The 26,670-nt window shown below is 36.1% G+C and overlaps 1 protein-coding gene across 1 annotated transcript; it reads right to left on the bottom strand.

The window, feature by feature from the left end:
- Positions 1–17,331: 17,331 nt before the first annotated feature.
- Positions 17,332–23,953, bottom strand: GJD4 (gap junction protein delta 4). Its single transcript, XM_052000565.1, has 2 exons — positions 21,620–23,953; positions 17,332–19,493 (listed from the first exon to the last, which is right to left on the bottom strand). Exons 1-2 carry the CDS (start codon positions 21,681–21,683, stop codon positions 18,352–18,354), a joined length of 1,206 nt encoding a protein of 401 aa, XP_051856525.1. The 5' UTR covers positions 21,684–23,953; the 3' UTR covers positions 17,332–18,351.
- Between the last annotated feature and the right edge of the window lie 2,717 nt (positions 23,954–26,670).

Raw genomic sequence — 26,670 nt, 5'->3', positions numbered from 1 at the left:
TGGGAATTCAAAAGAAACTAACAACCTGATTTAATAAGCATATTTGAAAATTAATATTACTCATCTAACTTAAATTTGTTCATTCATCAAATATTTATGGAATATTCACCTCTGATGTGTATAAACAATTTTCAGGATGCATGAAATACTTCATGCCCATGCCTCTTATTTGTATGTTCTGTTATTTTTGGCTGGTTAACTCAGAGAGAAGTTTCAATAATATATATAATATAGTAATAGAGTAGCAGCAGCAGCAGCAGTAATATAATAGTAGTATAGTAGCAGCAGCAGTACTAATAAAATAGTAATACAGCAGAAGCAGCAGTAGTAATATAATAGTATAGTAGCAGCAACAATAGTAATATAATAGTATAGCCGCAGCAGCAGCAGTGATGTAACAGTAGCAGCAGCAACAGCAATGTAACAGTAGCAGCAGCAATAGTATCGTAATAGAGTAGCAGCAGCAGCAGAAATATAATAGTATAGCAGCAGCAGCAGCAGCAGTAGTAATATAATAGTATAGTAGCAGCAGCAATAGTATAGTAATAGACTAGCAGCAGCAGCAGTAGTAATATAATAGTATAGTAGCAGCAACAATAGTATAGTATAGTAGCAGCAGCAGCAATAATGTAACAGTAGCAGCAGCAATAGTATAGCAATAGAGTAGCAGCAGCAGCAGCTGCAGAGTATAGTAGCAGCAGCAGCAGTGATGTAACAGTAGCAGCAGCAGCAGTGATGTAACAGTAGCAGCAGCAATAGTATAGCAATAGAGTAGCAGCAGCAGCAGCAGCAGCAGAGTATAGTAGCAGCAGCAGCAGTGATGTAACAGTAGCAGCAGCAGCAGTGATGTAACAGTAGCAGCAGCAGCAGTGATGTAACAGTAGCAGCAGCAATAGTATAGCAATAGAGTAGCAGCAGCAGCAGCAGCAGAGTATAGTAGCAGCAGCAGCAGTGATGTAACAGTAGCAGCAGCAATAGTATAGCAATAGAGTAGCAGCAGCAGCAGCAGCAGAGTATAGTATCAGCAGCAGCAGTGATGTAACAGTAGCAGCAGCAATAGTATAGCAATAGAGTAGCAGCAGCAGCAGCTGCAGAGTATAGTAGCAGCAGCAGCAGTGATGTAACATAGCAGCAGCAGCAGTGATGTAACAGTAGCAGCAGCAATAGTATAGCAATAGAGTAGCAGCAGCAGCAGCTGCAGAGTATAGTAGCAGCAGCAGCAGTGATGTAACAGTAGCAGCAGCAGCAATGATGTAACAGTAGCAGCAGCAATAGTATAGCAATGGAGTAGCAGCAGCAGCAGCAGTAGAAATATAATAGTATAGTAGCAATCTATCTTCCCACTTTGTCAAATTGATCTTCCTAAAGCACAAGTCTGACCATGTGATATTCTCTTCAATAAAGTTCAGATATAAAATGTTGCATTTGGCTTTTAAAGTCCTTTATAACCTGGCTCCTTCCAACCTTTCTAGACTTACAGTGTACTACCCCCTTCACAGATGATGTGTTCCATTGAAGTTGACTTCTTTTTCTCAAAACACAATACTATATCTGATTAGTGTGAGGGAAAAGGGAGGGCAAGAGAGAAGGGAAAGTAAAGGAAGGGGAAAAAAAGGAATGGAAGAAGTTTTATAGAACTCCTACTTTGTTCCAGGTACTATGCTAAGTGCTTTTTACAAATACTATCTTATTTGATTATCTCAGCATTTTCAGGGGCTGACCTGTCTCGAATGCTTTCTCCTTATTTCACCTCAAGGCTTTCCTGGCTTTCTTCAATGATTATCTCTTACCCCCACCTTCTGCAAGAATCTCTTGCAGCCCCCTTTAATCTTAATGTTTTCCTTCTGAGATTATCCTTCAATTTATCCTGAACATATCTTGTTTATAAATAATTACTGGAATATTCTCTCCCCATATAAGGAGTGAGCTCCTTTTTTTCTTGTTTTGCTTTTCCTTTGGATTGTGATAAAATAGGTGTTTAACAAAAAGATTATGTTTTTTTAAAAAACAACTTTTTTATTTTTTTTTAAACAAAAGACTATATACTCATGATCTTTATAAGCTACAACATTTAGGAAAGAAAGAAAACTAGAAGAGAAAAATAATGGAGAGGTAAACAGATTTGGGTAGCTAGGTAGCACACTGGACAGAGCATATGGCCTAGAGTAAGGAAGTACTGAGTTCTCTTAACAACATTTACTAACTATATGACCCTCAGCAAGACACTTCCTCTTTGTCTTAGTTTTCTCATCTGCAAAATGAGGATAACAACAGCACCTGCCTCCCAGGGTTATGAAAAATAATTGAGATATTCATTATAATGTGATTAGCATAGTGCCTGGCACAAAGCAAGCACCATAGAACTATCATTATTATTATTATTATTTATTATTATTACTTGGGTGAGAGGAATGCTTAGAGAAAACAGGGAATTTAAGGAAAGCAACCTAGATTAATGCTGCAACACATTGACAAGAATACCTTCATATACAGTTCTTATATTTTATATTTATACTTTTATATTCAAGAAAATTTAGCTTTCCAGTTTTTATATTGAAAGGGCAAATCTGAAATAAAGTAAATGATTAAAAAAATATTTGGCCCCAAACAACACAATGCCCTTCAGATAAATAGAACTTTATACTGTGTTATGATTTTTTATCTTTGTATTTTATTGTATTTTTTGTATTCTTTATTTATTCTGTATTTATTGTATTCTTTAAAGGCTTAACAAAGTTTGGATTTCTGCAAATCACACAGAAGCTTTTAAAGGATGAGTATGGCAAATTCCTTGAGGTCTTCAAATAGAATCTTGTTTTGCCAAATTTAGAGAGATTGAATAAAAGATCAGCAGGCATTTCCAAGTTTAGCAAAGAAAGAATGGGTTAGTAAATCCAATCCAATTTTATGATCTCATAAAGGTATATTTGGCTGTGTTGTAAATTGGCCATCAACATTTGGGGAAAGTACCTGAATAACAACAAAAGATGTTAGTTTTCCTTGGATTATCAAAAGTGTGTTTTTTTCTAGGAAAAAAATGCCTAAAGAAATACCCCCAATCTAATTCCATACCTTTCTATAAAATCCAGGGCCTTCACTAGGTCTTCAAAACTTCCCATGTAAATTGAGCACCAGATCATCATCTCTCCTAAGATTCCCAGTGGACTATGAATGAATAAGAAGCAAAATGGTACAGCAATCAATTCATTTCCAAAATGCGTCACTTCCTCTTTTTCTGCACTTTCTTTTGAATTTTCACCCAGTGCCCCTAATGCTAGCCCTTGACTAATCAGGTCACAACTCTTCCAAGCCTTAGATTTTTCCTGCCCTCTTCTTGTGTCCATCAAAATCTACTTGTTCTGTGTATCATGCCCCAGGACTATTGTAGGGGATTAACCAATTCACATAATGAGGTGTTAAAAAACTATGGCATATATGGCTTATTAAAATGTTCCTAAAAGACATCATGAAACCAAAGTAATGGTGTTGAGTACTTAATCTGATATTTGAATTAATTCCAAGTAGCTGTCTAATAACAGAAAAAAGGATGAGAAAAAAAAAAAAAAAGATCTTGGAAGGGTAAAGGCAGGACTTCTCTGAAGATCCCATTGTTTTCCTCCTTGGAGAGGAACCATCTCCAACCTGGCCAGAGGTCAACAAAATTCTTAGTTAGCCTAAAAATATATTCTATGAATTGACAGCTCTGGGGCCAAACTCTACTCAAGGTCATAACAGGATTAAACTTAGAAAGACAATCTACAGTTTCCAGATAGAACACAGTACACAAGAATTTCCTAGCGTCTGTGTCTTGTTGTGATTATTTTAATAGTTAATTTGCTTATATAGAAAAGAAATAAATATTTGCAAGACTAAGATGAAACAAAAGGAGATATGCTAAAACCACACCCCTCCCATCCTTTTAGTAAATCTTTACCAAGGGAAGGTAGAGAATAATGGCAATTAAATGAATCATTTGATGTCTTAGCTCCCTTCCAACTCCAAATTGATGGCCATTTGGTCCCATTCAGCAGGTTAGGGTGGGGGAACCTCTAAATAGAGATCAGTTTTAGATTTTGTTTTGATTTTTAAATCTTGGTCAAGGTAAGTTCATATTCACTTCTTTCTTTCTTTTATGCTTTCTCCATTCAGAAATCACTGTTTCTGAGAGCTAGGAAGCTCAGAAATTCTCATTTATCGGTCTAACTAGACCCTGACTGCTCTATCTGCTCTACCTGGAGATATTTTCCTTGAAAGTTGTAGCATCCATTGTTTCAACTTCTATATATAGTTTCTTCACTCACAGAGTTAGTCCTATTTATCTTTGCCATTTGCATGTTTCTTCTGACTAAATATGTTGTAAATTGCTTATTAGAAGTTCTGAAAGTAAAATTCCTTATGGAAAATAGTTATCTGACTGACCATCTTCCCATTCTGATGAACAATTTGCATGTTTTTGAGCTAAAATGTTCCCAATTTGACCAATGTATATTTAATTCTATATTAAGTTTTAATTTGTTTTCAAAAGATGAGTGCGTGTGTAAATTGTTAGAGATAATCTATTAAGGATTATAATCACTATTGCTAAAGGTAAAAAATTTTAAATTCATGAGATTCTTATAACATATACCCTCAAAAATGTGCATATGGAAGAACTATTCTTAGAGTTCCAGTAGAAAATTCTTATTATTATTGTTCAGTAATGTCCAACTCTTAACCATTCCATATGGGGGTTTTCTTGGTAGTGATACTGGAGTCATTTGCCATTTTCTTCCCCAGCTTATTTTACTGAGGAGGGCAAACAATGTTACATATGCACACACACATTCATGCAAACAAACACACACACATTAGTGATTGGAAAGTTTCTTGATCCTCAGGAACTGTGCAGTTAGATGTCATAGTGGATAGAGTGGCAGGTCTGGTGTCAGGATAACTTTGGTTCCTGAGTTCAAATCTGGCCTCAGACATTAGCTAGCTGTTAAATCTTCGGTAAATCACTTAGCATTGTTCATATATATACATATGTATATTAAATGCAAATACATAAATGGATTAACAGAAAAAATTAATGCATAAATGAATAAATGACAAGAGACAAATAAATGCAACTACCAAAGAAAATACAAGTGATTAAATAAATTATCTCAACATAAAAGGGAAAAAACTAGGAAGTGAAAGACATCTATGGCTTGTGTGTGTGTGTGTGTGTGTGTGTGTGTGTGTGTGTGTATGACAGAGAGAGAGAGAGACAAAAAGAGAAGGAAAGAGACAAAGACAAAGACCGAAACAGAGACTGAGACAGAGAACAGTAAAATGATAAGAGGAATCATTAGATTTTTTTTTTCCTGTAAAAGAACATAAGTACATAAAGAGAAAAGGACAAAAGTATTAGATAGAAATGATGGTGAAGGAATAGATCTAAAATACCAGAGAATAAATTCTTATACACGAACAAATCCCACCCCAGAATTTTTTAATATGAGTTACAAAAATATTTGTCATAAAATATTTTCATATTTTTTAGAATATATGTAAATATATATATATATAATATACATACATTAAAAATCAGTTTCAAAACTGTGCTAACTTCCTGATCACAGACATTGGAGGTGAGAATGTCATTTTACTTTATGCTACTCCTTGCAATTAAGCAACTTCTGAACATATTCACAATATTTTGTCTGAATTTGGCATGCTCCAAAATCCTTAATTATGCCTATGGTTCTGCAATCTCATGAATGTAAAAAAGATGAGGTTAAGCTGGGGAGTGTTTGAGAGAGTAACAAGAGGAAACAGAAGGATACAAAAAAACAAAAAAAGTGGTAAAATGCTTCCCTAATTTTGTAAGAGGACAGATTGGTATTTGCAACAGGACTATAGTATTCTGATCTATAATTTGTTAATAAAATTTTGCAGTCCTACATAATGGTGAAAATAGAATTTTAAGTCAAAGCATTTAAAGTTTGAGCCACACAATTAAGTGTTTATATTGATTGGATTATATATTGACTTGGATTACTCCTCATACATAGTCCACATGTATATGTTTTAATTTGTGAAGAAGTTGCTAAGACCCTCTAGGATTAGTTCAACTTTTTCTTATTATTTCTAGACCTCAAACACCCAACTAAGTATTGGTTGCAAATAGGCACTTTAATATTAGACTCTTAAAAGTTAGAAAGGGTCTACAAAATTATCTGCCTACCTGCAATATGCATCTTTTATAATGTTCCTTAAAAGTAGTCATTCAGCTTTTGTTCAAATATACTCCAGTGATTGGGATCTTACTAGATTTCACTTCAGGCCATTCCAGTTTGGGACAGTTCAGACAGTTAGCAAGCTACTTCATCATATTGAACTGAAATATATTTTACCCTCTGGAGACACACAAAAAGAATCTGATCTTTCACTTTATAGGCCTTTGAATCTGTGAAAGATAGTGACCACATCTCCCCTAAACCTTTTCTTCTAACATCAGGAATTCTTTCAGATGATCTTCATAGGACATTCTCCTCTTCATCTCACCACACTTCTCAGGGAACACTGTAGTTTTTCAGTCTCTCTTAAAATGAGGCAGCAAAATTGAACTTGGTCTTTGTACAAATATTCATCAAGTGATATAAACTGGGTGGTGCACCATGGATTAGTGCTCTGGGATTGGAATCAGGAAGCCTCATCTTCATGAGTTCAAATCTGACCCTAATACTTACCAGCTGTATCACTTAACCCTTTTTGCCTCACTTCATCTACAAAATGAACTGGAGAAGGAATTGGAAAATTCCAGTGGCTTTGTCAAACACAAAATAAAACAAAATAAAAATACATAGCGTTGAAAAGAGCTAAACACCACTCAAACAATTTAACAGCCTTATTGTTGGTTGTTGTGGTCATCATGATCTTTGGGAATTGATTGTGGACAAAGGGAGGTTAAGTGCATTCTCTGAAGTTATACAGACAAAATTTTTTTCAATTATAGGACCAGATTCAAGTTTTTCTGATCCCAAGAGGGTTCTTTGCCCATGCTCTATTTCTGCGCTTCTGATGTCAATCATTATTTTATGCTAACAAATACTAATTTGAGTTAAAACAATCAACACAAGTTTTAAACCATCTTAATTCCTGAATTAGATTAACTAAACATTTATTTGATTGATTGTGAATCTATTCAATTTTATGAAGGCCAAATAAATTATTCATATGAAAAAGTCAATATTCTGATAACAAAGGCACTCCTCAAAGCTACTAACTTTAAAAAAAATCTTATCATATCTCTATGGGCTTAGTCATCTAGAGAAAAGCCCTTTAATTAAACCCAAGTATTTATTTTACTTTTAATTTCCTGAATCTTTTATGAAAGTCATTCCATCTTTGTTTAGTTTGTGAGAAATTTAGTACTTGCACCTAGTTCTAGTTCATAGCAACCAAGAGAAATCTATGTTTTCAGTCATTTCTATATTTTTCCTCCATTGACAGTATATAACAAAAACAGAAACAGCAACTTGAATTTATATGGTGCTCGGAGGCTTGCTCGATGCTTTACATGCCTAATCTCATTTGTTTTTCATAATGTGAAATGGTGCTTAATTTTATCCTCATTATGTAGAACAATAAACTGAGTTTCTGAGAGTTGGTAACTTATTCCCATTTTAGAGCTAGTTAGTAATCATTTGAGTAGGAGCTTGAATATGAATCAAAACCAAGATTCTACATAAATATAATAACTCAATTTAAAAGATTTCTCCAAGGAAGAGATTTGGATTATAATAGATAGGAAAGACAAAAAGTTATTTCAAATCAAGGGAAATTTTCACATATGTTTCAATTTCTTTCCAGGAAACAATTATTCAGTAGCAGTACAAGAATAAAACTGACGGTATTTGATCTAAATTTCTTGCTCATCTTACTTCTACGTTTTGTATTTTTCATGTGATAAATTTTATATTATTTTCAATATCTTCTGCAAGTCTACTCCTGAGAAGCCTGTGTATTCCATCTCCTCGGTTGGAAAACACTGCTCTTCTTTTTATCATCTGCCTGACACTAAATGTAGAAATAGCATTCGAGACATGTTCAAACAGCAACAATATCAGCTCTTCCAAGTCACTTGGAACAGTTCTGTAAATGCCACTTTTCTTGCCTGATTCCAAACTGCTTTACAGACAATTTCCTGAGTCCTTATAATCTCTCTCTCATTTTTGCCTCAGCAGGTGGAAATTTCTCCTGGTGGATTTAAAAGCCTCTGTCTAGAATTCAGATCTCTTTAGACACTACAATATGCCGCAGGACCAATCTTTAGAAGAAATCTCTGGAATTTAGCCTTGGAAATATAAAAGAAGAACAATATATTAATGAGTATAATCCTTCCCCTCTGTGCAGTGAATAGTGAGACTGTATATGTGTCTATACATACATAATGTGAGTTCATTAGGATATTATATTATTACATATGTATATTATGTTTATATAAATATGTGTGTATACATATACACATGTATACATGCATATATACATTTTTTCTTCATTGTCTTGCCCAAGAACCATAAAATACAAAAATCCACTGTTGATTGGCAAGAGAGTTTAGACCTATTTCAATTCTGACCTGAGCTGGTTCACCTTCCTTAGGCAAACTTCACATCCTCTTAGTTTTAGGGTATTCCATATTCCCAGTCTTAATAGCTAACTGTAGCTCAGAACCCTTGATCTCCAGTAATCTATTAGGCTCTCCAGCTGCAGGAATTATGGGCATGTGCTGAATACAATTGCCAATTTTTCTCCAGAAGCAATTATTGCTTCTCCATCAAGTGGACTTAAGTTATTCATTAACTGCTCTTCTTTGAATCTAATAATCTAGCACTTATGTCCAAGGAACTCAATATAGTTTCTTTTTCTTGTCTTATAAAATATTACATGTTTAAAGAGCAGATAGGATAGGGAGTGCACCTGTAAAATCAATGATAGAGAGAATTCTCCCCTTCTATGCAGATCATGCATTCTCTACAATTTAGTCTTGGAGTGACCTAGACTAGAACACAGAGAGTTTAAATAACTAGCTGGGCTAAAATAGCTAGTATGTGTTAAAAGTCAAATTTTAAGCTAGGTTTTTCCTAGCACTGTGCCATGCTGGTTCATTCAGAGAGAGGAAATATTTTGTGTTCCACAAATAGGGAAATTGAAGTGCAAAAAGATTTTGTTTTAATTTGTGACACATCAAGGTACTCCTTAAGGAACCCCAAAAAGATTTAGAAAGAAACTTATGAATCCAGTCCTTATCTAATGTTCTCCCATTGCCCCCATTTCATCTCAGAACCATCTCAGAATTTGTGGCAAATCATACCAAAATTTGAGGAAAAGATAAGCAAGCAGTTTTATATTAGAAAAGGAAAAGGAACGGGAGGGAAGATGGGACAGATGGAAGGAAGCAGCAGATGGAGAACCTTTCCTCCTTAAGAAAAATATTCATTAGCATTTCACTCATGAATCCTCAAAAAAAAACCTGACTTCTACTGATAATAAATAGCCTATACTTCATGCTAATCCTGGCATTAAAACCTACTTCACAGCTCATTTCCTCTTCACTCATCTTGAATACAAAGATAATCTCTGCATTAATACCACAATACAGAAAGGGCTGCCATTACAATAGTTTCCAATAACATATCCCAGAGATATATTGCCAAGAGTTGGCTATTATCCATTGGATATTTTTAAACCAAGAGATGGAAGGATGAGATGTTAGGGTTTTTTTTTTCCTTTTATAAATTTAAGTGGTTAATTTAAGCATCTCTCTCAGGCTTGAAAAGGCTGTGCCTATTTTTGGCTATGTATGTCCTCCTTGTCTCGTAGGACCATGCAGTATAATTAATAGATGTTTAACAAATTTGTCTTTTAATAGTTACTCATAGGGATCTGCACATCTGATGGAATCTCTGCATGCTCAATATTTCACAATGTCATATATGTGGCAACTGCCCTCTCCATATAAGTCTGTCATGCTTTATCCTCATGTCCTTCCAAAAATTCTTTATGTAACAGAGTTTCTTATCATTTTAGGAGTCTTGGTAACCTTTGGTAGTCTGTTAAGCCTATTGATCAACCACCTCTTCTCAGAAGAATGTTTTTTAAATGCATAAAATATATATTATTATAAGAGAAACCAATTATGGTGACAATTTTAAAAATATTAAAAATAATAATAATAAATTCATAGACTCCAGAGTAAGAACTTCAATTATCGGATCTATCTAGCACTCTGGATCAATCTAACCTTGCTCACGTCTTTTAATATGTCAAGTGTATCATCTGAGCCCTTATCACTTGCTCTAATACCCACAATCTTTTTCAAAACTACCATATTAATTATTTAAATACTGGTTCAACTGTACCCCTTCTTTCATCCTCTCTTATTCATTAAATATTATAAAATATCAGCTGTGTAAGCAGCAAATCTGTTGCCCTTATCTCTCTAAAAATCTTTTCTAAGATGATTCGAACCAGTTCCAATGATCTTGTGATGAAGAAAGCCATCTACACCCAGAGAGGATTGTGGGAACTGAGTATGGATCACAACATAGCATTTTCACTCTTTAAAAAAAAATCTTTTCTAATTGCTTATATTTCTGATAACCTACTGAAAAAAATTCCTTAAACTCAATATGTTCCAACCTGAACTTAACAATTCTTTGCTGTAAAACCTTCTTTCCTTATTACCTTTCTTATTCCTGTCACTATTCTTCCAGTAAACCAGGTGGAAAACTTGAGTTCTTTTTCTTCTTCCCTTGTCCTTTATATCCAAACAAACGCCTACTCTTGTTGATTCTGTATCCATAGTGTTTCTCTTTTCCATTACCCCCAGGCCATGTCCTATCATCACCCTAAATTAGGGTATTATTGATAGCTTAGTTGAAAGTAGTCTACCTGTTCTCGATCTTAATTCTTTCTGTCTCTATTCTTTCTACTATATATCTCTGCCATATTAATTACCTGATACATAGGTCTGATCATCCATTTTTCTTTTTTTATTATAAATTTTTAATGACAATATATGCATGGGTAATTTTTTACAACATTATCCCTTGCACTCACTTCTGTTTATTCCCTTCCCTCCCTCCACCCCTCCTCTAAATGGTAGGCAATCTTATACATGTTAACTATGTTATAGTATATCCTAGATACAATATATATGTGCAGAACCGTACAATTCTCTTGTTGCACAAGAAAAATTGGATTCAGAAGGTAAATATAACCCGGGAAGAAAAACAAAAATGCCAGTAGTCCACATTCATTTCCCAGTGTTCCTTCTCTGGGTGTAGCTGATTCTGTCCATTATTTGATCATCCATTTTTTTCAAAAAAAAATTTATTCATCATACATTATATTTATTCATCATACACTTCATGTCAGGGGTTAGTCTAATGATTAAGGATACAAAAACAAAAATTAAATTACTCCAGTTCTAAAGAAACCTATATTTTTGGGGCAGAGAAGAGGGAGGAAGAGTCATGATGAAAGTGATGGTGTCTATGCTAAGAGTTATGGATAAAAACAGAAAATGAAATAATCCCTGACCTAAATGCTATCCACAGTTTAGATTCAACCTTCATTTATAGTCTTTTTTTTTTCATATTTTTCTTTCACAAACCAACAAGTCAACAATAACAATGCCAACAAGTCAAAAAACATTTACTAAGTTCTTACTATGTTCCAGGAACTATGTTAAGAGTTGAGAATGCAATACAAGTAGAAAAAATATAATCCCTGTTCTCAAGGAGTGTATAGTCTAGAGGGAAAAGACAACAATAAAAGGTAGCTGAAAGGGGGGTGGTGATGGAGATAAAGGTATCTGTCTAGGGAAAACCTGGAGGGATGGGGAAAGATTCATAGAGGAAGTCCAGAAGAGTATGGAGCACAGCCTGAAGATGAATGAGGATATGGATGATCTGGGCTTCTTCTTTAAAATGGGAGCTTCTGGGAGAAACCAGTCAATCAAAGGCAGGGGCCACAAAGATAGAGGATATTTCCAATGTGTGAAGTCCAAGAGTAAAATGAGTTTCTAGAATTAAGAGCTTTCTGGTGCATTGTAGAAAAAATTTTAGAGTACATTCTTTTTTCCTCCTCTTTTTTGTCTGCCACCATCCTTATTCATGTTTTTATTCCCTATTTTTGTAATACTCTGCCCTTCACATCTCTCCCAATTGAAATGTTTATATATTCAGGCTTGACTCTAACATCACCCCTTCTCATTGTCTTCCCTTCCCTGGAAGTGATCCCTCACTCCTAACTCTCATAGCAGGTCATACCCTCACCCAGGACAATACTAAACAATCTCCATTGTATTATTGTGTACATGGATTATTTGCCCATTACTAGCTAAACAAAGTTCACTGAAGACCACCATTGAACGACCATACCATGTTCTCTTTTGCATTCTCCTTTGTGTCACATGTTGAATGGAATTGAATAGCACTTTTTTTCTCAAGAGAGAAACGTTCATGATCATTTTTGAAAAGTTCCAGGATTTACAGAGAATCAAAGAAAATTTTCAAAAATTAGCTTAAAATTACATAAAATCAAAAGTAATCAAATCAATTATAAAGTATTAAGTTCCTACTAGGTTGCAGACAGTAGGTTACACACTGGGCATGCATATGACAGATTGAGGCTATCCCTGCTCTTAATAAGCTTACCTTTTACTGGCAGGTATACACCATGTTCACAACTAAGTTACTATATAAAATAGAAATACCCAGTAACTGGAAAAGGGAGCATTAACCAAGGAGAGGACAAACAAGGCTTCTTTGATGAGGTAGTATTAAGTTGGGCCTTGAAGAGAAACAAAGGTTCCAAGAGACAGAAGGAAAGAAAAATTAGACATTGACCTCAGTTTACCTAATCTAAATATCCTCTTTCTTTTCTCCTCTCACAGTAGAATAAAGAGGAGAAAATACTGTAGTAGTTTTGACTTTAAACTTCCTTTTTTGGATCCTGAGCAGAAAGGTTTCTAAAGACCATAAAAATCTAAATTCATACAAATGAGAGAAGGCAGGTGCGCTTGGCCTTCTCTTTCTATGAGACTAGTCAACGAGTTAAGAAATCATTTAAAAAAATACTACTATGTGCTCAGCCCTATTTAAGGGGTGATAGGAGATGCTAAGGAAGGCCAGGTGGCAATTTCTGCTCTCAAGAACCTCGAAATCTAGTTCAATAAAGACATATTTATATGAATAATAGAACACTACATAACAGTATGTAGACAAAAGTGAAATTACATTATAAGGACTATAAAACACCTTTGGGAGACTTAGCACCTCTCTCTTATAGAAAGTTCAATGCCCATGAAATATATATTTCCCCAGAGCTGTAATAATATAGGATCAATGGGATGACTTTGCCCCAGATTACCTGGATTTGTAGGGAATTCCCGTTGTTCCTACATCTGTAGTTCTTCTGTTATCCTATTTCTAAAGTCTCAGTGTATAAAAGATCTTATCCTATGTCTTATAACAGTCATACAATGTAGCCGCCATCTCAGTTTCCCCTCACTACGGTGTACTCTCCAAAGATTACCTTTGCCTCCAACCTATATATATAGCTTTTTATTTACAAGTTATATGCATGGGTAATTTTACAGCACTGACAATTGCCAAACCTTTCGTTCCAATTTTTCCCCTCCTTCCCCTCACTTCCTCCCCCAGATGGCAGGTTGACCAATACATGTTAAATATCTTAAAGTATAAATTAAATACAATATAAATATGCATGTCCAAACAGTTATTTTGCTGTAAAAAAGAATCTTGCCTCCAACTTTCAAAGGGGCAAGAGTCCTTTCTCCTGTTATTTTAGACATCAACTTCCATCTCTCCACCCCCAAATATCTTTACCCTGCTCAGAAGGTTTCTAATTATTGTTCTACCTTCACTCAGAGATTAAACCAGGAAAATGACTTATTTTTAAAGCCAATCAATCAATGAACATTTTTTAAGTAGCCACTTTATACCAGATACTGCTCTGGGCACTAGGAATACAAAGACAAATCAGGAAATAGTCTCTGCTCTCAAGAAGTTTACAATCTAACTGGGGGAAACAACATATACATAAGTTGGTGTATACCAAAAAATAATAATAATAATACAATATAATTTGACAGAAAGATATTCTGAATTTGGGTGGAACAGAAATGTAAAAGGGCTGGGCCTAGAAGAATACTAAGGATTCCAAGAGGTAGAAGTGAATAAGGAATATATTTCAATTATATAGGACAGACTATGGAAAGGTAAGGGGGAAAAGAGAAAATAGGAACAAATGCATGATTTTACAGGTTGATTATTGTGATGTGAAATAGGACTTTGAAAAAGGCTGAAGAGTTTCTTTTCCTTGAAGTGCTCAAAAATAGGTTTGACACCAAAGATTATGATGTCATAATCTTGACACCATTATCAAGACTAAGTGGGGAAGATGAATAAATATCAGTACCCCACACACACACACACACACACACACACACACACACACACGCACACATCATTATATGTCCAATTACTTACTAATAGTCATTCATAAAATTGGAGAGTTCCCTGTTATGTCCTAAGCACCCAAGAAATTCTTATTAATCTGATTTACCTTCCATTGTAGTAATTCAAAAGTATCCCCAATATGAGTCTCGTATGCCCAAGCTGCTTTTGAAGGATTTATGAAGTTCATTTTTTTCCCTTAAAAATAAAGCTCTAAGATTCCCTGTGTAGCACACATTGACTATAATGCATAGTCAAAGGATGTAAATAAGCAGTTTTCAGAGGAAGACATCAAAGCTATCAATAGTCATATGAAAAAATGCTCTTAAATGTCTAATAATTGCATTGTGCATGTTGTTTTTCAGTTATGTCCAACTCATAATTATTATGATTTTTTTTTATTTTATTTTATTTTATTATTATGACCTCATTTGGAGTTTTCTTTGCAAAGATACTGGAGTGGTTTGCCATTTCCTTCTCCAGATCACTTTACAGATGAGGAACTGAGGTAAACAGGGTTAAATGACTTGTTCAGCTCTTAAGAGACTGAGGACACATTTGAACTCAGGTCTTCCTGACCCCAAGCCTGTGTTCCTTCCACTGGACCACCTAATGCAAATTAAAACAACTCTGAAGTATTCCTTCATACCCATCAATTTGGCTAAGATGACCAAAAATAGTAAATGACAGCTGCTGGAGGTTAAGTGGTCATCTTAGCCAATCTGATGGATATGAGGTAGTACTTCATAATTGTTTAATATGCAATAGATAGCACAGTGGATGGAGCACCAGGGAACCTGAGTTCAAATTCAGCCTCAGATATTTACTACACAAATGTATCTATAGTCTATATATACTATATGTGCATTTGTATACTTATTTTATCCTCTGATATAAAAGGTGCCCATGGCCAAATAGATCTACATACACAAGGGGCTGCAGCACTGGGTCTTTAGGGAATATTGTTTCCATATCCTGATGGCCAGTTTCAATCATATGCTTCAATGATTTTAGGAGATTTCTTGACCTCTAACCACAGAAGTAATATCCAAAGGACTAAACTAATAAGATAAATAAATAAACAGTATTACCAAGTATACAGTATACAGTATAAATAACACATGGGGTTTGGGATAATCACTCCAGCGTCTTTGCTAAGAAAACCCCAAATGGGGTCGAGAAGAATCAGACATGACTGAAACATTATAAAAGACAATATAGAAAGATAAGTAGTCTCTGGATTATCCCAAACCCCATGTGTTATTTATTCATCTACCATATTTAACAGCATAAGATATGCTCTTTAAAAATTCATCTGTTTGTCCCCTACAATTCTGTCATGCTGCAATATAATATATTTAAGTAGGCGAGCTTTGTGACTACATTGTAATATTACAATTCAATTATTAATGTTGGTTTCTAAAAGTCTAGATAATCCAAAAGCTAATGGGCTTTCTATTAATGATACGATGATGACAGCTTATTTTATACCAGTCACTGTGTTAAGTACTTTACAATCATTATCTCACTTGAATGACCCTGAGAAATAAGTGCTATTATTAATTCCATTCTACAAAAAAGGCAAGTGAAGCATATAGAAGGTTCAGTGATGAAAACAACAATAAGAACAGGTTACGTTTATACAGCTCTTTAAGACTTACAAGGACTTTCTTCACAAGATAGGAAATGCTACTGTTATCCATATTTTTCAGAAAAAGAAACCAATGTTAGGAGGTTAAGTGACTTTAAGTGACTTGCTCACGGTGGTCATACAACCCAGAAAGTATCAGTGCCAGTGTTATTAGTCCCATTTTACAGATGAGGAAATTGAATAAAAGATTTGCCAGATCCATTAAGTATCCAGATGGCACATGGATCAATGTCTTTGGAAGGCATCATAGTTTGGTAGAAAGAGCTCTTGGGTTCAAATTTCATGGGAGTCAAGTGTGACTCCAAGGTCTGTCTTTGACTGACTGTGTGATCTTAGGTCCCCTAAATTTTCTGTGCCTCGTTTTCCTAGGTACTGCAGGACAAGAGGTTGATAACTGCCGGGCATCCTTGTGTTTTTATTTCAGAGTGACAATCATTCATTCTCATTCCTGAGAGTTATTTGGAGCTATTTCAGTTTTTGATTTGGGAAGCATACTTGAGTCAATGTCAGGGAGTTTTTGAAGAGGGACATACACAGCCTTTTCAAGACTAAAAGTAGAAGTAGTAACTGCAAGAATGGAGCAGCCGGGAGGAGGCCATACGCCCAGCCTCTGTCAACTGGGATTTAATGAACCAAACTGGAAGGAAGTGTTGATTCAGAGACAAGAAATGAATGAAGAAACTGAAAAAGTGGAGCTGAAAGGAGGGCTGAGCTCCTACAGAAAAAGGGAGAGATTAAGGAGGATTACCAGACCATTCAAGCACCTCAACATAGAGGGCTCAGACTAAAACTGTTAGTGGAACTCACCTCTTCAAATCTTCTCCCCACAAAAGATACCCATTCCTAAACTTCCCCTTCCTTTGCCTGACCAATAATAGACTGTAATATACACTCCTCATTTCTTCTACCTAAATAGATTTCTTGTATCTTGATTATTGCTTCAAATATAAAAAGAAGCCAGCATTTAGATAGACACAAAACTTTGAATTAAAAAACCCAAATCTCTCTCTAAATGACAGGAACTTTCCTAATTGGGAGCTCGGAGCTATTGTGTTTGATGAATAACTTTTCATCAGCTATAAACTCCTTGAAACAGCAGAGGAAAGGGCCAATGGAAGTGAGGGCCACCTCAGTATTCTGAAAATCAGTTAATATTTATAATAGGTTTTAGCTGATTGACTCTCTTGTCTCCACAATAGGAAGGAAAAGGTTCACAGTCGGGAAGCAGGTGAGGGATATGTGAGATCTGTCACTTCCCCCTTCCAGATAGGAGTACCAATAAGCAAGAGTTAAGAATCTTATGCAGCAACATCCACAGTTATTAAAACTCTTTAAAATAAGGAAGTCACACTAGATGGTAGCTAAGGTTTCTATCAATGATTCTGATTCCCCCTAAGCCATAAGTCTTTTCTTATCCAAGAAACTACTTCCCCATAACCCATGAAAGTACAATTGAGTTCCAGTAGTAAAAGGGACAACACTTCACACTAAACATCTTAGAAGAGAATTAACCAAACTCTAACTTTAAATAACAACAATTAGATTAGCAGCGACCTAAAATTTGCCAGTTTTTTTTATCATAAACTTCCTGGTTGGCATCTGAATGTTGCCAATGGAGTCCAGCAGTATCTTTTCAGGCACTTATACAAAGATACAAAGTCTTGAGGTGTATGTTGTACTTGTAAAAATCAAGTGGTCCCCACATGATATCCCTTTAAAGTATACAGGGAAACTATTCAAGCGTATTACTGAAGATAAGCTTAAAATTAGTTTTTCAATTCAATTTTGTGCCCCAGCTGAATCATTTTTGGCTATCGTTAGGCTTTCAAGAGGAAATACGAACCAAAATACCATCAAAACAAGTAGCATTATGAGCTTAGAGTGATATTCTTTGGAACAGTATCCAAACTTTACAAAGCATAAAATAAATCTTATTTTCCAGCAGCCAACGTTATCGAAATTAAATCTGTGAAGACAACCTGTCTGAGTTTCCTGTATCGTCTTTCTCCTTAGCCAGCTTTTTGCTTTCCTTTCATCATTCCTCCCTGGATATTTGCATGTGCCACACAAAAGTGAGATTGGATCTTTCTTGTGGTTTCCATCCGCCATGACTGCGGCTGCTGAGACTGAAGGGCCTTCGCTAGGCCATTTTCTTTCTCAGACCTTAATACCCATCTGGTTACCGTATTTTTATACCCATTCTGACTTTTTGGCCCTCAGGTAGCTAGGGCTGCCACAGCTCACCTGAGAAGCAGAAGGTTTTAGCTCACTGGAGGAATAATGCCCTCCAAGTCTGCTTCGTGGGGCGGATGCAAGTTCTCCACGCTGGGGGCTGTCTTTGGGCCTGGGAGGCTGGACCATCTCTTTGACAGGTCTGCCCTGCAGCTGCTTATGAACTATCCCTTGCGGTTCACTGCCACTGGACATCACCTCACTGCCATCTTCATCTGGAAAAGCCATTCTTCCTGAAGAACAGGACTTATTGCCTGGACTGTGAAGGTTTGACCTGGAAGCTTCATCTTTAGGCCATACCATAGGATGAAGAGAAACATCTTCCTCTCTCGAGTCAAGCCATTCATCGTTGTCACTGGTCTGACTAGAACTCTTCACCAAGTGTGGAGGTTCCCCTCCTACCTCTGAGGTCAGACAGTTCCTGGTTTCGCCTGGAAAGATGCTTGGAGGGCTCTGCTCTTGTTTGACACAAGTAGTTTTGATCCCCTGTCTGGCCAGGTGCTTCCGTCTCAGCCATCTCTGCATGCTACAAATCAAGTCGACAAAACTTAGGAGGAAGGACAGAACATTGACTCCCCAAATAAAAAGCATCATGATTGATTTCTCTGTAGGTCGGGAGATGTAGCAATCCACCACGCTTGTACAAGGGGAGTCATAACAAGAAAACCGCTTTGGAACCCAAAATCCAAAGAGATAGTATTGGGCACCAGCAAAAGCTGCTTCAGTCAGGATCCGTAGGAGAAGTTGTGCTATGTAGGCAGTGGAAAAGTGAGGGACATTCAGACGAGAACCACCAGGCCGGCCAGTAAGGATATGTCTCCCTCTACAACAATCTGGTGGGGCTCCTCCCGCGGCACGTAGGGCTCCTCTGTGAAGGACATAAACACTGAACACGGCGTATGGCAGGAGAACAGCCACGTTCTGGATCAGCCAAAACCGGAAGTGGGATACGGGGGCAAACATGTCATAGCAGACGTTGGAGCATCCCGGCTGCAGAGTATTACAAACAAATCTCTCTTGCTCATCTTGGTAGATTGGATAGCCTGCCAAAATGATTACCAGCATTCTCAGCATTATTGTGAAAATGAGCCAGATCTTTCCTAGAAAAGAGCAAATTAATGTGAAAATATTATAAATAAGTATAACAAACCTCCAAAAATAATGTTTGAGTATGAGGAGCAATGTTATAGTGAGAACAGGGGACAGAACATACAAACCATGTGGTGGGGTGAGGAAAAGAGAAAGGGAAGAGATAAAGAAAAAGAGGAGAGAGATGGGGGAGGAAAGAGAGAAAAAATAACAGGAAGAGAAACAGCGAGACAAGTAGAGACAGAGACAGAGAGGCAGAGAGAGAGTATGTTTTTCCATTTGTTTGTTTTTTATAAATCCCAAACCTATGGATGATATTCTGAATAGGAAATGTAAACTCTATGTGACTCCATTTTCCCATTTGTAAACTAATATTGTGTTTGTTCTTAAAGTGCTTCAGGATTATTAGGCAAATAAACAAACACCATATATTAATTCATGCATTAACTCAGCCTCTACTAATTTTAACTTTTTAAAAAATCCAATTCTTTTCAAGTAGAACTGAAATTTATCTTCATATTGTCTCTGAAAAAAAGTGTTTTTTCTCCAGCTAATGGTGTAAACAAAGGTATAAGAAGACTTAAAGGAATAAACAATTTTTTAAAGAATTTCCATTCCACAGAATAATTGTCTGTATATAGATGGAGTGGCCAATATCTCTTCATAGAAGCAATCCACAGAATTTCTGTTGGGGAACACTGTAAGCATCAAACACTACAGTTTTTGCTTGAAATAACCAAACTGCACTTATTAAAATGTAACTGATAAGCCTGAGTGTTCAGTAATTCAAACTAGCCTCTATATTATGAGATTCAAGTCTGTGAAAGTCCCCATCGTTAGTAAAGAAAAAAAAAAGAAAGAAAGAAATTTCAAAATCTACCTAGAAGACAAACTTCAAAGAACCATTTAACATCAATTGGATTAGATGAAGCTTTTATCTTTTATTTATTTATTTGCTGAGGCAATTGGGGTTAAGTGACAGAGTCACTCAGGTAGGAAGTGTTATGTGTCTGAGGGCAGATTTGAACTCAGGTCCTCCTGACTTCAGGGCTAGTGCTCTATCCACTGAGCGGTATTGTAGTGGTCTCAAGTTCAAATTCCATCCCTGCCATTTATTACCTGTATAAACTTGGACAAGTCACTCCACGTCTCTAGGTCTGTTTTATTCAGCTGTGTCTGACTGTTCATGACCCATTTGGGGTTTTCTTAGTAGAGATCTAGGAGTAGTTTGCCATTTCCTTCTCCAGTTCATTTTACAAATGAGAAATTGAGGCAAACACGGTTAAGTGCCTTGTCTGGGCTCATGCAGCTAGTTAAGTATATGAAGTTAGACTTAAACTCAGGTCTTCTTGACTCCAGATCTGTCTTGCTCTATCTCTTGTATCACCTATCTCCACAGCTTCAGCTTCCCTATATGTAAATGAGGGAATAGGATTAAGTGATTTCTAAGGATCAGATTATTATCTCCCAGCTATAGATCAATGATCTATGAATATCACCTGCAATGGGATGACAGAGAGGAAAAGGTATGGAGTCTTTTGTCTATTAAAGCAATGTAAACACGTGACAGCAGGGTTTAAAAAAAAACAAGTTCATCTGGTCTCAACTTTTCAAAGAATAAGAAAGCAAAATATCAACTAAGTATTTTTTAAAAACCTAAAAACAAATGAGAAATGTACTGGAAGAAAAAAACCATACTTGGAGAATAACTATGATTTATTTTTGCAAAATTGTCTCCATTCTTGGTAATTTGAGTAAGGAAATAACAGTATAAAAATATCATTTCCCACCTGCTCCAGCCTTCATACACAGCACTTGTGTTAATGAAAGAAGACTTGGTTAGATTTCAAGATGCATTTTACTTAAGACCTTCATAAACAAGCACAGTGGAATGAAGGAAAAATGAAAAAGAAAAGTATAAAAAATGTAAAAGAAAAAAATAAGTAAAGTTAGAACCTCCTATAAGGTAGGATGAACAGAGAAGCACATTCCTGGGTCTTTTATTGACAAAAACATAAAAGTTTCTTCTTTAAAGCTCAACCAACAAAAGTAAAAATTAAAAACTAAATCAGTTTCTAGGAGAAAGATTCTGTCATTTGGGGTAAAGGGAAAATGGAGAGAAATTTTTAAAACTCACCTACAATTGTCACATTGCAGTTTAATGTGATGATCAGAAACCCCAGCAAGTCCCAACGTTCCATATTTCAGTAATTCCCCCAAGAAATCTTGGAATGTGGTGCTTTCCAGACCAAAGTAATATGGGGAAAATCCCACAGGATTATATGTTTATTTTTTAGCTAGAAAGAGGCCCAACTATTAATCCTGGAAATGTGAAAAGGAAAAAAAAAATTGGTCCATTGACCAGAGCCCAATTTCTTCTTCCTCAGGTTTAAACTTCAGGGAACTGATTGCTTCCAAGGCTGGTCATTTCCTGACAACTGCAAAGAGACAAAAAAAAATGACAGCAGCTCTCTAAGCCATTGTAGGTTATTCTTACCCTCTCCAGAGCATTCCAACCTCTTGGCCTTGCTCCCATGTCTCAGTTGTGAGAGTCAGGTGTCTTCGGAATATATGCAATGCAGTTTTATTAGAGGTCCAAAAATATCAATTACCTCATCCCAGGATAGTAGAGATTAGTAACTGAAAGATTTGAGGATCACTAAAGTTTTTTCTTTCAAAAAGGAGTTACTTTCTTAATTATCCCCTTCTTTTAAATATTTCTATGACCTTGTTGTGACTGTTGCTTTGTTCATTTAGTCATGTCTGGCTCCCCATGATCCCATTTGAAGTTTTTTGGCAAAGATATTAGAATGGTTTGCCCATTTTCTCCTCCAGCTCATTTTACTGATGAGGAAACTGAGGCAAACAGGATTAAGTGACTTGCCCAATATCACATAGCTAGTAAGTGTCTGAGAGAGATCAAATTTGAACTCAGGTCCTCCTGACTCCAGGTCCACTTTACCAACTAGATGCCCCATGCTCTAATTAGGGAGACTCATAACACTTTTTTTTTTTTTGGTTCTCACTACTCATCTCTTCTTCTTCCTTCCTCCCTTTTCTTTCCCTCCTTCCCTCCTTCCTATCTTGGGATTCAGGGCAAGATTTCTTTCTTTAAATCCAAATCACTCAGGCTCCCACTGATTGGCCAACAAAAGGTCCCAGGCCAAGCCCACTTCTCGCTGCTTTGGCCCTGATTGCCTCAGAGTGAACATAAATAGCAATTCTCATTTTGGCCAGCAACCCTAAAGGTTTTCCCCTCCCAGATTGATCCCCTCCTTTTTTACTAGGTAAAATAAGTCATTTTCTGCCTCATTTCTTACCTTGCTTTAACCAATGGTTGGGCATTAAACTGAGATTTGTTGGAGATCTTAGCTTACAAAGGCCCAGGTTTCTCACTGCATCCAGGGCCATCTCCAGTCGTCCTGATCTGTATCTGGCCACTGAACCCAGATCCTCTGGAGGGGAAAATGAGGTGATCTTGCACAGCCCTCCCTCACTTCAATCCTGTTCACTTGTATGCATGGTATCATCTTCCTGATGCCATCAAGGACAAACAGCAACAATTCATCTCTATGAAGCATTCTTTGATTCCAACCACAATGGCCATCGTCTTTATTTTAAATTCCTATAACACTTAAGAATATTTGTCATTCCAGCAGGATGAATACAGAGAGACTTGGAGAGACCTACATGAACTGATGCTAAGTGAAATGAGCAGAACCAGGAGATCACTTTACATTTCGATAACGATATTGTATGAGGATGTATTCTGATGGAAGTGGATTTCTTTGACAAAGACTCAATTTCAATTTGATAAATGATGGACAGAAGCAGCTACACCCAAAGAAAGAACACTGGGAAATGAATGTGAACTACTTGCATTTTGGTTTTTTTTTCCGAGTTGTTTTTTACCTTCTGAATCCAATTCTCCCTGTGCAACAAGAAAACTGCTCGGTTCTGCAAACATATATTGTATCTAGGATATACTGCAACATATTTAACATATATAGGACTGCTTGCCATCTAGGGGAGGGGGTGGAGGAAGGGAGGTGAAAAATCGGAACAGAAGTGAGTGCAAGGGATAATGCTGTAAAAAAAAATTACCCTGGCATGGATTCTGTCAATATAAAGTTATTATAAAATAAAATAAAATATTAAAAAAAGAATATTTGTCATTAATCTAATATTTTACCCTACCTTACAATTTCTTTTATACCATTCTTTCTTATTTCATGAATGTGTCTCTTTGTTTTCTTCTAACTAGATAGTAAACTTGGAGGAAGACTCTCCTTTCAACATCTCACTCCAAGACCTAGTACAGTACCATCATCTATTTACCAAATGCCTATAAATGAATGATTGAATGGGACTACATGGGCCATCTCATGTTCATATTCCCAATTCCTTCATTCTCCTTATTCCATCATTCATAAGAAAATACTTTTATGTACTTGGAGACCTTCCAATGTCTTGTTTTTTTTCTTCTCATTTCTACCCATTTGTGAGGGAGTTCTACGTGGTACAGTAGGCAAAGTGCTGGGCCTGGAATCAGGGAGATGCATTTTCCTGAGTTAAAATCTGCCTTTGGACACTTACTTATCTATATGTGACCTTGGGCAAATCACCCTATTTGCCGCAGTTCCTCATCTGTAAGTGATTTAAAGAAGGAAATGGTGAAACATTCTAGTATCTTTGCCAAGGAAACTCCAAATACAATCATAAAGAGTCAGTCATGACTGAAAAATGACTCTATAACAAATTTGCTTTTCTGCATTTTCTACCAATCCATCTCTTTCCCCAAATAAGCATCTGAAAAAAGTATTCTTGAATTTGAAAATCAAGAACTTTTCTTTTTCTGTATTTATTGGCTGAACTTTCATAAAGTCTTGTTTCTGGATGTGTCTTATTTTAAAGGTTGCACAGTGGGATAGAACTCTGGCCTTGGAATCAAGAAGATTCATCTTCTTGAGTCTTACTAGATGTGTGACTCTAAGCAAGTCACCTTACCCAATTTGCCTCAATTTCCTCATCTGTAAAATGAGCTGAAGAAAGAAATGGCAAACTACTGCAGTATCTTTGCCAAGAAAACCCTAACAGGAGTCACGAAGAGTCATACATAACAGAATGACACCAACAACAAACCTATTTGTGAGAAGACAGAAAAAGGAAATGGATGCCATTCTTGGAAAGATTTACCAGAAGAAGCATTTTACAAAGGCTTTTTTTCATCTTTGTCCAAGAAACATTTCCCTTATTTTACAAGCCCACACTTCCCCTCCTTGAAAATAATGTTTTGCCAGACCCTAGTGAGACATATAACGAAGAAAATTGACGTATGGAAAAAACGATCAACAAATACAAGTCCTGAAATAGCAATTGTGATCTGAGGATTAAAAAAAAGGACAGCCTATTTGTTTTCTAATGCAACAGGTTTGGGGAAATTGTGTTTGCCAAGGAAACTTTAGAATTAAGAAAGTATAATTATTAATTTAAAAAGAAATCTTACTATTTTTATTTTATTCCTGATGAGAAAAAACCCCTTTACCTAAGCAGATCAGTTATTTCTTGGCAGAGTTGCTTAGGCCACTGAAATGACATTAAACATAAGAAGTATTTGTCAGAGGCAGAACTTGAAACTCAGGTCTTTATGACCTCAGTGCCAATTTTTTTGTCTTCTACATCAAACACTTATCCATACTCATTTTTGTTGTGAAAGCAAATAATCATTCTGAGAGACCTTGATAAATTTTCCTTTTCTACAAAACAGAAATAATACTCACCCTACCTACTTCACAGTATAGTTTTGAGTCAATTGAGATAACTGATGCAAAACCATTTCTGAAAAACATAAAATATATTCAAATACATATGGATCATTATATGCCAATAAAGAACCTCTCAATTCCATTTTCAATCTCCTATCCATTATTTCACCAGCCCACTCTGTCATCTTCTAAACAAGCTGCCTCTTATTGATTCTATCTTTTTTCTTTCTCTCATTTATCTACTAGGAGATACTTAAAAGAAAAAGTTGATATTCCACTTGGTTATAGCATAAAACAAGGTAGGGGCAGACGAGGTACAAGAGAAATTGTAACAGCCAAGTTGACCATGTCATCATAGAGCTGTCCAGGGTACCTGAACTCTGCTGTGTGTTGGTTAAATATGGACCAAGGTTTAGTCAAGTCAAAAGTAAGTCAACAAGCACTTATTAAGTGGCTACTGTATGCCAGTCACTGTTAGATGTTGGGGATACAAAGAAAGACAAAAATAATTCCCACTTCAAGAAATTAACAGTCTAATGAATCATCATGGTATCTCTAAAAGAGGAAGATTTCTAGTATTCTCATTTAGAACGAAGTATGTTTGGAGAAAGAGGTTGGCAAAGAGCAGGGAGACAGGAGGTAAAGTCTAGACATATGAAAAAGCAAGCAGCAGCAAGTTGATTTTAAGTTTCTTGAGGACAGAGACTGTTCTTTTTATCATTTATTCCAAAGTCTAGCATAGTGCTTTGCACATAGTGCTTTAAAAATTGATTGGTGAATTGAGAGGATAATTGGGAATTCAGTGTTGAAAGTGATTACCATGGGGAAAAAAAGGGAATCAGTCCCTCCCTAGAATAGCCAATACTTTGGGAATATTGAGGCATTAAGCCTCAGAGTGACAGCAGAAGGTTTCAGATAGGCAAACAACTGAGCATCAATGGACTGGAAGGAGAAGTGTGAAAGAGCAAGACATTCTAAAGGAGATTTTTTTTTCCTCAGACATAAACAAACTTACAATATGGTAACTGTTGTCCTCATTGCTCAAAGAGAAATAAAATGATATCACTATGTTGGAGTCAAGATACATTGTGGATGACTATGACTGATCAAATCAATACAAGCTCAGAAGACTCTACCACAGATTGGGCACAAATAGTCCATATGAACAGTTGGAGCAAAGACATCTCTGAATTTGTGCATTTCCTGTTTCTTTTTGAGCTCCTACAATTCTGCTTCACTCACAGAGCACAGAACCTTCTTTAATGTGGGCACAACACTCTGGGTTGTCCTGTGTCAGTGTCTCCCATGTCTCATGACTGATTCCAAAGTTTTTCAGTGAAATTTTGAGGGTGTCCTTGTATAGTTTCTTCTGATCTCTATTTATGTGAGTTTTCTGTAAAATAGTTTTTAGGTAAATGTATGT

The sequence above is a fragment of the Antechinus flavipes genome, chromosome 5, assembly GCF_016432865.1.
Source record: "Antechinus flavipes isolate AdamAnt ecotype Samford, QLD, Australia chromosome 5, AdamAnt_v2, whole genome shotgun sequence".
NCBI lineage: Eukaryota > Metazoa > Chordata > Mammalia > Dasyuromorphia > Dasyuridae > Antechinus > Antechinus flavipes.
Note: the sequence above shows the minus strand (reverse complement) of the source record. Positions and strands in the feature narration are given on the sequence as shown.

Coding starts and splice junctions, on each gene's coding strand:
- GJD4 (XM_052000565.1), bottom strand. CDS start 21,683: ATGGAACGTTGGGACTTGCTGGGGTTTCTGATCATCACATTAAACTGC. Junction 19,494..21,619: donor CTGCAATGTGACAATTGTAG/GTGAGTTTTAAA, acceptor GCTCTTTTCTAG/GAAAGATCTGGCTCATTTTC.